This window comes from Anomaloglossus baeobatrachus, chromosome 7, assembly GCF_048569485.1.
Source record: "Anomaloglossus baeobatrachus isolate aAnoBae1 chromosome 7, aAnoBae1.hap1, whole genome shotgun sequence".
Taxonomy (NCBI): Eukaryota; Metazoa; Chordata; class Amphibia; order Anura; family Aromobatidae; genus Anomaloglossus; species Anomaloglossus baeobatrachus.
This window is the reverse complement of record NC_134359.1, coordinates 89,531,859-89,544,097: the sequence shown is the minus strand read 5'-3', so window position 1 is coordinate 89,544,097 and position 12,239 is coordinate 89,531,859. Positions and strand designations below refer to the sequence as shown.

Below are 12,239 nucleotides of genomic sequence, written 5' to 3'. Positions count from 1 at the left end.
TTGTGCCGGATCCGGCAGTGCGGCAAAATACCGCTAATGTGAAAACTTGTATAAAAGGGATTATGTAACTAAGCTCATTTTAAAACCAAAGCCAGCCCCCATTCTATCCATCATCTGCAACAGAGAAGGGGACTGGCTTAGCTAAAAATATGAAGTTATAAACAAAAACAATGGGAAATGTGTGAATAAATTGAGAAGTGGGTAATATGACTCCACCTGTCAATGGGATATGTCCCTACACATTCGCACATTGTCCAATCAGTGCTGATAGTCATCCCATTTGGTAATATAATTAATTAGCGCAAAGGTGCCAGGGCTAGCACCAGGGTGTAATTCATCTACAGCTTATGAATGTACTGTAAAAACAATGACAAATTTCAAAGAAAAAGTTAGATATTTATTCGTGACTGACAGATGCGTTACATGACGTTCTTGTCGATATTCACCATCGCTTGTGGCTTCACGTTTACTACTCCCCAATTACAAATAGTCTGATGGAAAACGTATTGCCAGTCCGTGTGGTGGAAACGTTTATGGGAGCAGATGCCATGAACCAAAAAGGCTTCAGAATCATTCACTTAAACCAAATGTTCTTGTCTCCAATATCTGCATTGTATCCAGTTGCATATTTTCTTCCAGGCAGCTGAAAAACAAAAATAAAAAGTGATGAGTAACTTACATAGCACTAAAAACCCCATTCCCTAAATTAAAGAAACAAATAAAATAAATAATCCAAATATCTGCACATCTCTACCCTTCTGTTAAGTTGTGGGGGAAAAAAAGAAATCTATCTGAGATTAGTTGTATCAGTTCCTTGGCTAGCAGGGCGACACCAAATATCACTGCTATTGTTTCTGGAACGCCTGAATAGTAAATCTGCTTAGTCCTGCCATTCCGGGGACATATTTATGGTCATCAAGTTTTCCTACAAACAGCGTATAACTGAGGCTGAAAATCAGTGTGAACGGCGACTTAGCGTTACTGGAGATTTTTTTTATTTTTGGAAGAAATCATCTTTAACTATGCATGCCATTGGGATAAAGCAAGGGTTATGGCTCCTGCTACAAGGAGGTAAACACTAAGTAGTTAACCCCTTAATGCAGGGGTGGGGTACCTTTATTCTGCCGGGGACCATTTGGAAATTTCTACCAAAGTTTGGGGGCCACACAAAATTATCAACTTGAAAATTACCCTGCTGTATTTGGTCAAACAATTAATTCACTCTTCTACTCTTTTTGGTGCGGCTGTGATTTTTGGCGATATTGATCTTGTTGCTTCTCACAACTGCTTTTCCAGGTTTGAGTCAGCTGGGACTGCTGTATATACATCACAGGACGGGATGGGGGCATATACATCACAGGGGAGGGTTGGGTGGAATATAGATTACTGGGGAAGCTGAAGGCATAAACATGACTAGGGAGACTGGGGGCATAGACACCAAAGGAGATGCTGAGGGCAGATACATCTCTGGGAAGGAATTTACATCATTAGCAAAGCTGTGAGGCATAGACATCACCGGAGGGGTACATACATCACTGGGGAAATATACATCATTGATGGGGAACCAAGACCTATCTGGGGGAGCATAAACATTGCTGGGGAGGGCTGGGAGGAATATACATCACTGGGGGTATATATCACTGGGGTGCACAGACATAGCTGGGTGGCACAAACATTGCTGGGGGTATATACATAGCCGGGGGGCACAGACCGACCCCGGGTGGGGACGACACCTGGAGGGGGGGGTTTAGGCAGACAGACCCAAAGGGGGAACGCACAGACAGACCCGGGAGGGAGGGGAGGTGCGCAGACAGACCCAAAGGGGGAACGCACAGACAGACCCGGGGGGAGGGGGACGCAGACAAACCCGGGGGGGACACCTGGAGGGGGGGGCAGACAGACTCAGAGGTAAGCGCAGAAAGAGCCGGGAGGGAAAGGAGATTCACAGACAGACCCGGGAGGGGCGCGCAAAAGACCCGGTGGGGGGGACAGACAGACCTGGGGAGGCGAGCAGACAGACCCGGGGGGAGGGGGGTTTGGGCAGGCGTGTAGACAGACTAGGGGAGGGGGGGGGCGGTGTTTGGGCACGCAGATAGACCACAGGGGGGGGGGGGCACACAGACCGACCCGGGTGGAAGGGAGTGCACAGACAGTCCGGGGGAGGCTAAGGCGAAAGAGAGAACTGCCGGGAACCGAGAATGCTGTGGGGACAGAGAGACCTGGAGGATGATGGGGCCAGTCGCTCCTCTTCTGTTGGACTGGACTCGAGCGCACTTCGCGCCTACAAAGTATGTCCTCACGCTAGCCAGTGTCAGCGTGGGGGAGTAATCCTTTGGTATAGGAATCGCAAGGTTCAGCAGGATTTTAAAGGGCCAGCAGCCAGCAAGATGCGGCTGCCTCCACAGCACTGCGGTTCCTGTGAATCTGCCCGGGGCCGCAGAAAGAGTCATTGCGAGCCGCATACGGCCCGCGGGCTGGAGGTTCCCCACCCCTGCTTTAATGAATGCTGATGCGTTTTTGTGTTTTTTGGTGTATGCTGCTCTTTTGGCACAGGAAGTGTTGCTGGTCCCCTGACTGCTGAAGCCCATGATTGGCCGCAAAGGTAGAGGTGCATAAACAGTGTGTCATCACAGGACCAACTGATAACACGCTGTTCCAGTCACTGGATGGCTACAGCGTAGCGTGGACCATTGCTTTCTGTCCCGCCAGATACCAGCGGTGCGGCCATCACAGGGTATAGAATGATATACATTATTTTGATACTTTGTATCTATCCCTTCTTTTTTTTTTCTTCCCTTTTAAATCAGACATCTTTTCACAAATACTGTTAGGCATTCGAAAAAGTCTGTTTAGCAAGAACGTGAATAAGAATATCTGTAAAAGAAAAACAACATGATTCTTACAGCTTTGAACTGATAGTACAGCTTGTCGTACTCTAATCCACCAACTGTGACTTCTGGGACAAAGATGGGAAGGTTGTAGAGATCGATAATATTGTATTTGTCCTGGACCCTGGAATTAAGTCGACACAAGAAACATAGACGATAAGACGATGCATTTATACAGGTTCTCATCTTGCAACTATGAATATTGAGTCGCAAAGTTACATCAATATTTAGATTAACTTTTTGGCTTTTGATCAGTATATTCTATCAAGTTCAGCCTTCCCCAGTACTAAATAGGTGACAAAGTGGAAGGCACTGGATACCTGTGTGTCCAATGTGGTCACATTTGGTAAAAAAAAATAAAAAAATTAAGACCTGTCCAAAGTTGCAGTCCGATAAGTGCCTGGATCATTTGATTATTGATTTTGCAATTATTACTGCCCTCTGTGCAGCACGCCATGTATAACCCGCTCTGAACTAGAGGAGGCAACTCCTCGTCGGTTCTCAAAATAAATGGTTCATGTATTGTCCCAAATACCGGCCCTTGTCAACAAACAATCATAAATAAGTGGAAAATAGGAATAAGTAACATGGATAATTGGCAATATCATCACATTGTCGGCCACTCAATATAGAGATACACAAAAAAAAATGAAAAAACTGAGTTTTAAAGGGCCATTCATTATGAAAAAAGCATGAAAAAGTGCACCTTAAAGATAATAATTTATTCAAAATACATACAAGGGCACTGTTATAATATGATGCACAATTAATAAAATACAACTGTGATTGGAGATAAAGAGGAATCAGAGATATCCTAAACTAGGGTATCCACAACAAAATATTTTTGTGATATCTTTAGTATCCTCTGTCTCTCTGGGGCGGTATGCATATCCTTTGTGTACTGTCTTTGTTTTTAGTTGGATTTTAATTTCTTTCCCTTTCTCTTTTTTACTTTGAGATATGGCCTGTATATGGATCCTCATACCTTGGATGATATCTATAAGCGTCTACACTGAACTAACCGGATCACGTTGCATGGACATATTTTATGTACTAACATATGTTTTGTGTTGTATTTTATGTCTGAATATTTCTATACATATGTTTTATACATATATTATATGCGATGGATGGGATATAAACATCCTACATCTGTTTATGTATGTTTTCCTATTATTGAATATTGATGGATTACATAGTTGGTGCCAAGCATCTATTTATTATATAGCATGGATGTGCCCTTATCATATTATGTCTTTTAACTAATATGTGCATTGTAACTATAATGCTTTTCTAAATTATGTTAGTTGGGGCAATCTGAGGCTTTTTCATAGTATGTCCTCAAAGTTGCCTGAATCTATAATGATTGCGCGTTCTTTGGAATGATGGGTGTAATTGTAGTATACATTTTGTGTCTACGCACATTGAATAGAATCTATAATCTTCCTAAGTTTCTTACCATGAATTATGGTGATTATCGTTGATTAGATGTGGGATTCTTTTTGTTTTTCATCCCGGTGTCTTTATGTTATGAATGCTATTTGATCTTCCCATACATCTGCCAGAATCCAAGATGGCCGCGCGGTTTCCGCATGCCCAGTGCTGTCTGATGGTCTCGCGTGCACTGAGGAGCTCTGTTTCCGACGTGAGGTGTAGACCCCCTTGTGGACGTCACTTCCGTCGGGGAGATCCGGAAGTGATGAGAAAATGAAGGAAAGCGATCCAGCTGAGTGACCAGGTGCTTCCTCGGGGGGGCAGTATATGGCCATGTACAACGATCGCTGGTATATATAGTATGACTTAACGCCCTTAATCATAACCATGGTTATGATTAAGGGCGTTAAGCCAGAAACGCATTAACCACGACTATGCCATGTCTGTATTGCACTGAATAAATCACCTGGTCACTCAGCTGGATCGCTTTCCTTCATTTCTCATTGCTGCGGCCAGGGCAGGGCCGGATCCGTGGCTGAGGTGCGGTGAGGTCAGATGTGGGTGAGCTGGATTCCATTACCCGGAAGTGATGTGTGGGCCACTGACACAGCGCATGCGGCGCATATGGCGGTATTTATTGAATTATTTATCATACTATATATACCAGTGATCGTTGTACATGGCCATATACTAACCACCCCCCCCCCCTCCCCCCGAGGAATCAACCTAAGCGAAACGCGTCGGTGCTTCCCTCCTCCCCACAGGATATCCACTCCAGCACTTGCACTTTGGTATGGGTAAGTAACGATTCTATGATATTCCACAGGGCATGGACTTGGATTCAGGTTGCTTAGGACTATTTAAATAATGTGACCCTCTGTGTGTAATCATGTATGAGGATTACCTCTGAATACATAGGATTGCCCTATATTTTGTTGTGGATACCCTAGTTTGGGATCTCTCTGATTCCTTTTTATCTCATATCACTGTTGTATTTTATTAATTGTACATCATGTTATAACAGTGCCCTTGTATGTATTTTGAATAAATTATTATTATCTTTAAGGTGCACTTTTTCATGCTTTTTTCATAATGAATGAATGGCCCTTTAACACTCTGTTTAAACAATCATAAATAAGTATCACATAAGTGTCTCCAAATCCCACTCCCAGGATGAAACAACCCAAACTAAGCACTCTTTTCTTGAAAGAGAACAATCAGTGGATGACAAGAAGTAAAACAGATGCAAAGAAAAGTTGGAGTACGTCTATCAGCTAATCGGATCCCCTTTGTCATTATTCAGAGGCCTCTTCAAAATTGAATGTGACCTGACCAATACCACAAGCAACTACTTGCACTAATTTTTTTATATTTTTTTGTCTCCCCCACCATTAGTTTTATCAATTTAGTCAAACACAATTTAACCCTCTTAGGTTCTTGTTGGCCTATGTTTAAAATGTGGCAATTTAAAACGTAAGCAGGAAAAAAACCCCAAAAAAACACCACCACCTGTCATCTCCTATTACGTAAAAAAAGAAAAAGACCTCAGTAAAGAAAATAAAAAATTCCCTTAAAATAAAACTATGAAAAACTACTGCAAATATTTAAAAATAGTTGGCCAGGAGTGGAGAAAAAAAAACTTTAAAAAAAATCACTTACAGAATACGCAAGTCATGGAAGGTGACGTCATTCTGTTCCGTCCATGGAGCTTTAGTAATTTTTACATATTCAACGTCTTCTACAACCTGCAAAATAGAGACACTTCAGTACGACATCAATGCAACAAAGTATAGCTGAATACTAAATGACACAGTGTTCCAAATTAATATTCAAATTGGATTTAAGGGTCATGAAGATTTTATTTTTTTGTTTTTCAAATAAAGTCATGGATGGTTTTGTGTCTCAGGCTCTTAGGATCACTGAAATCAATCGTAAAATACCTGTGATTTAGCTTGTCAGCTGAGCCCATCTAAAGATAAACTACTTAAGGCCCAGTTCACATGTCCAGTAATCGTCCATTAGAACGGATCCTGCAGAGAACCATTGGCTAAAAAGTTTTGCAGAATCTCATCAGCACCAACTGCCATAGAGATAGAAGAGGGGCGGGGCTCTGCCTCTAGCTCCTCCCATCATCATTGAATCTCAGCACCAACTCCCCTCTCCTATATCAGTAATGGCAAAGTCTTCACTGAATACAGATTTGACCTCATAATGGAAAATTTTGATAATGACTGATCAATGCTGGCAGAGAAAAAAGCAGATTTCTCTGATAAGATCTATTACAGAGTTGTTTATTTTCTTGTTTACTATTGATTTATGAAATACAAATTAAAGAAGGGAATTTTGTTACTTACCGTAAATTCCTTTTCTTCTAGCTCTTATTGGGAGACCCAGACGATTGGGGTATAGCTACTGCCCTCTGGAGGCCACACAAAGCACTACATTAAAAGTGCAAGGCCCCTCCCCCTCTGGCTATACCCCCCCGTGGTATCACGGGTTCTCCAGTTTTAGTGCCAAAGCAAGAAGGAGGAAGCCAATAACTGGTTTAAACAAATTAACTCCGAATAACATCGGAGAACTGAAAAACCGTTCAACATGAACAACATGTGTACCCGCAAACAACAAAAAAACATCCCGAAGGACAACAGGGCGGGTGCTGGGTCTCCCAATAAGAGCTAGAAGAAAAGGAATTTACGGTAAGTAACAAAATTCCCTTCTTCTTCAGCGCTCTATTGGGAGACCCAGACGATTGGGACGTCCAAAAGCTGTCCCTGGGTGGGTAAATAAATACCTCATGTTAGAGCTGCAAAACAGCCCTCCCCTACGGGGGTGTCACTGCCGCCTGCAGGACTCTTCTACCTAAGCTGGCATCCGCCGAAGCATAGGTATGCACCTGATAATGCTTGGTGAAAGTGTGCAGACTGGACCAGGTAGCTGCCTGGCACACCTGTTGAGCCGAAGCCTGGTGACGTAATGCCCAGGACGCACCCACGGCTCTGGTGGAGTGGGCTTTTAGCCCTGAAGGAACCGGAAGCCCCGCAGAACGGTAGGCCTCTAGAATTGGTTCTTTGATCCATCGAGCCAGGGTGGCTTTAGAAGCCTGCAACCCCTTGCGCGGACCAGCGACAAGGACGAAAAGTGCATCGGCACGGCGTATGGGCGCCGTGCGGGAAATGTAGATTCTGAGTGCTCTCACCAGATCTAGCAAACGTAAGGCCTTTTCATACCGGTGAACCGGATGAGGGCAAAAAGAAGGCAAGGAAATATCCTGATTAAGATGAAAAGAGGATACGACCTTAGGGAGAAACTCCGGAATGGGGCGCAGCACAACCTTGTCCTGGTGGAACACCAGGAAGGGAGCCTTAGATGACAGAGCTGCCAGCTCAGACACTCGCCGAAGCGATGTGATTGCAACAAGAAACGCCACTTTCTGCGACAGACGAGAAAAGGAAACTTCCTTCAGAGGCTCGAAGGGCGGCTTCTGGAGAGCAACTAGTACCCTGTTCAGATCCCATGGATCTAACGGTCGCTTGTACGGGGGCACAATATGACAGACCCCCTGCAGGAACGTGCGCACCTTAGGAAGACGTGCTAGACGCTTCTGAAAAAACACGGATAGTGCCGAAACTTGCCCTTTAAGGGAGCTGAGCGACAAGCCCTTTTCTAACCCCGATTGCAGGAAGGAAAGAAACTTGGGCAATGCAAATGGCCAGGGAGACACTCCCTGAGCAGAGCACCAGGACAAGAAAATCTTCCACGTTCTGTGGTAGATCTTAGCCGAATTCGACTTTCTAGCTTGTCTCATTGTGGCAATGACTCCCTGAGATAATCCAGCAGATGCTAGGATCCAGGACTCAATGGCCACACAGTCAGGTTCAGGGCCGCAGAATTCTGATGGAAAAACGGCCCTTGGGACAGTAAGTCTGGTCGGTCTGGCAGTGACCACGGTCGACCGATCGTGAGATGCCACAGATCCGGATACCACGACCTCCTCGGCCAGTCTGGAGCGACGAGTATGACGCGGCTGCACTCGGATCTGATCTTGCGTAGCACTCTGGGCAAGAGCGCCAGAGGCGGAAACACGTATGGGAGCTGAAACTGCGACCAATCTTGAACCAAGGCGTCTGCCGCCAGAGCTCTTTGATCGCGCGACCTCGCCATGAATGCCGGGACCTTGTTGTTGTGCCGGGATGCCATTAGGTCGACGTCCGGCACTCCCCAGCGGCGACAGATTTCCTGAAACACGTCCGGGTGAAGGGACCATTCCCCTGCGTCCATGCCCTGGCGACTGAGGAAGTCTGCTTCCCAGTTTTCTACGCCTGGGATGTGAACCGCGGATATGGTGGATGCTCTGTCCTCCACCCACATTAGAATGCGCCGGACTTCTTGGAAGGCTTGCCGACTGCGCGTCCCTCCTTGGTGGTTGATGTATGCCACCGCTGTGGAGTTGTCCGATTGGATTCGGATCTGCTTTCCTTCCAGCCACTGTTGGAAGGCCAGTAGAGCAAGATACACTGCTCTGATCTCCAGAACATTGATCTGAAGGGTGGACTCCTGCGGAGTCCACGTCCCCTGAGCCCTGTGGTGGAGAAATACTGCTCCCCACCCTGACAGACTCGCATCTGTCGTGACTACTGCCCAGGATGGGGGCAGGAAGGATCTTCCCTGAGACAATGATGTGGGAAGGAGCCACCATTGTAGAGAGTCTTTGGCCGTCTGGGAAAGCGAGACTTTCCTGTCCAGGGACGTTGACTTCCCGTCCCATTGGCGGAGAATGTCCCATTGAAGTGGGCGCAGATGAAACTGCGCAAAGGGAACTGCTTCCATGGCTGCCACCATCTTCCCTAGGAAATGCATGAGGCGCCGCAAGGGATGCAACTGGCCCTGCAGGAGAGATTGCACCCCTGTCTGTAGTGACCGCTGCTTGTCCAGCGGAAGCTTCACTATCGCTGCTAGAGTATGAAACTCCATGCCAAGATACGTTAGTGACTGAGTCGGTGATAGGATCGACTTTGGAAAGTTGATGATCCATCCGAAAGACTGTAGAGTCTCCAGCGTAGCATTCAGGCTGAGTTGGCATGCCTCCCGAGAGGGAGCTTTGACCAATAAATCGTCTAGGTAAGGAATCACCGAGTGTCCCTGAGAGTGCAAGACTGCTACCACCGCCGCCATGACCTTGGTGAAGACCCGTGGGGCTGTCGCCAGACCAAATGGAAGAGCTACGAACTGAAAATGGTCGTCTCCTATCACAAAACGTAGAAAACGTTGATGTTCTGTAGCAATTGGCACGTGGAGATAAGCATCTTTGATGTCTATTGAGGCAAGGAAGTCTCCTCTGGACATTGAGGCAATGACAGAGCGGAGGGTTTCCATCCGGAACCTCCTGGCGTGCACATGTTTGTTGAGCCGTTTTAGGTCCAGAACAGGACGGAACGAGCCGTCCTTTTTTGGAACCACAAAGAGATTGGAGTAAAACCCTTGCCCTTGTTCCTGAGGAGGGACTGGGATAACCACTCCTTCCGCTTTTAGGGAATCCACCGCCTGCAGCAGAGCATCTGCTCGGTCTGGACGTGGGGAGGTTCTGAAGAACCGAGCTGGAGGACGAGAATTGAACTCGATTCTGTACCCGCGAGACAAAATGTCCGTCACCCACCGGTCTTTGACCTGTGACATCCAAATGCCGGAAAAGCGGGAGAGCCTGCCCCCGACCGGCGATGCGGAGGGGGGGGGCTGGAAGTCATGAGGTAGCCGCTTTGGAAGCGGTACCTCCATTTGCTTTCTTGGGGCGTGTGTGAGTCCGCCACGAATCTGAGTTTCTTTGCGTCCTCTGAGTCCCTTTGGACGAGGTAAATGGTGTCTTGCCCGAACCTCGAAAGGACTGAAACCTCTGCTGCCACTTTTTCTGCTGAGGTTTGGGTGTTCTGGGTTGTGGTAAAGAGGAGTCTTTACCCTTGGACTGCTTAATGATGTCAGCCAATGGCTCGCCAAACAGTCTCTCTCTAGACAAAGGCAAACTGGTTAAACATTTTTTGGAACCAGCATCTGCTTTCCAGTCCTTTAACCACAAGGCTCTGCGCAAAACTACCGAATTGGCGGACGCCATTGAGGTGCGACTGGTCATTGATAGCGTAAGACGCAAACGCCGACATCTGCGTGGTAAGGTGCGCCACTTGCGGCACTGCTGGATGCATGATAGCATCCACTTTTGCTAAGCCAGCTGAAATAGCCTGGAGTGCCCATACGGCTGCGAATGCCGGAGCAAACGACGCGCCTATAGCTTCATAGACAGATTTTAACCAAAGGTCCATCTGTCTGTCATTGGCATCTTTAAGTGAAGCGCCATCCTCCACTGCAACTATGGATCTAGCTGCAAGTTTGGAAATCGGGGGGCTACCTTTGGACACTGTGTCCAGCGCTTGACCACCTCAGGGGGGAAAGGGAAACGCGTATCTTTAGATCGTTTAGAGAAACGCCTTTCTGGGTGAGCGTCGTGCTTCTGGATTGATTCTCTGAAGTCAGAGTGATCTAACAAAGCACTCAATTTACGCTTGGGATAAAGGAAACGAAACTTTTCCTGCTCCGCAGCCGCCTCTTCTGCTGAAGGGGCTGGGGGAGAAATATCCAACAGCCTATTGATGGCTGAGATAAGGTCGTCTACCATGGCATCCCCATCCGGGGTATCCAGGTTGAGAGGGGTTCCAGGAGTGGATTCCTGATCACTCTCATCAGACACATCACAGGGAGACTGATTGCGCTGAGACCCTGAGCAGTGTGAAGACGTCGAGGGTCTTTCCCAGCGAGCTCGCTTAGGGTGGCTGGGGCCATCATCTGAGTCATAATCCTCGGCCTGTGAAGCCGGGGACCCCCCTGTGGGCTGGATACATTCCAAGTAAGGGGGACCTGAGGACAGAGGCCTCGCCGTGCCCAGAGACTGAGCCCCATGCATAGATTGCAAGGTCTCAAGGATTTTTGCCATAGATACAGACATATTATCTGCAAAAACTGCAAAGTCCGTCCCTGTCACCGGGGCAGAACTTACAAGCGTCTCAGCCTGGGTCGCTACCTCTCCTGACTCCGGCTGGCGAAGCAGCACCGGGTCGGAGCATTGCACACAATGGGGGTCATCAGAGCCTGCTGGTAGATTAGCCCCACATGCAGCACACGCAGTATACACAGCCCTTTTTGCCTTGGCCGCCTTGCGTTTTGAGGATGACATGTTGCTGCTTCCACAGAGCGATCTGGGATATGCAGCCAGAAGCGCACCTCACAGTGCAAGAAATACAATATCTATATAACTGTATCCAGTACACTGATACACAGTGAGGCACTAGAGGGACCAGCACAGAAAAATCGCTTACCGCCCGCTTAAAAAGCGGGTGTGTGGTCGCCAGATAGCCCCTAGTCCAGGTCTCCCAGAGCCTTGCGTCCTTCCTCCAGCCAGGCATGCATGTAATGGCTGCCGGCGTCTCGAGAGAGGAAGGGGGGCGGGCCCTGGGCGTTCCTGGCCAAGAGCGGGAAGGCTGCTTCCCTCTGTGCCAAGTGAGAGGGCTGGAGCATGTAAATCAGGCTCCAGCCCTCGTCGCTGCTTGCGAACAGCGTCTCTCCCCTACCCTGAATGACAGGGTGGGGGCGGGAACGAAACGGAGCTGCCGGCGTCCTAGGCCCAAAAAGCCGGGGACTAAAGTTATAACCGCCGCCGCCGTAAAAGCGCGGACGGCGGATCCCCGGCGCACCACAAGTCACAGCAGCGCCGCCCGGTCCAGAGGGGGTCGGCGCTGCGTTCCCAAACACAAACAATCCCCCAGTAATCTGTAGGGACACCAACTCCACGTTGCGGACCCCGGCGCACTATAACACCCAGCCAGCCCGGAGTGTGTCTGTGCCTGCCGGGGACACAGAGTACCTGTAAGATGCAGG

The 12,239-nt window shown here is 47.7% G+C and overlaps 1 protein-coding gene across 2 annotated transcripts in view; it reads right to left on the bottom strand.

Annotated features, from left to right (window-relative positions):
• Positions 1-375: 375 nt before the first annotated feature.
• The window catches only part of NDUFA10 (NADH:ubiquinone oxidoreductase subunit A10), a 49,460-nt gene continuing 37,596 nt past the window's right edge, over positions 376-12,239 (bottom strand). For both annotated transcript variants that reach the window (XM_075317456.1, XM_075317457.1), the window contains exons 8-10: positions 5,982-6,067; positions 2,904-3,012; positions 376-643 (exon numbers count right to left, since the gene is read on the bottom strand). In XM_075317456.1, coding sequence (XP_075173571.1) covers positions 575-643; positions 2,904-3,012; positions 5,982-6,067 — 264 coding nt within the window. In that variant the 3' untranslated portion in view covers positions 376-574. The remainder of the gene's footprint in view (positions 644-2,903; positions 3,013-5,981; positions 6,068-12,239) is intronic.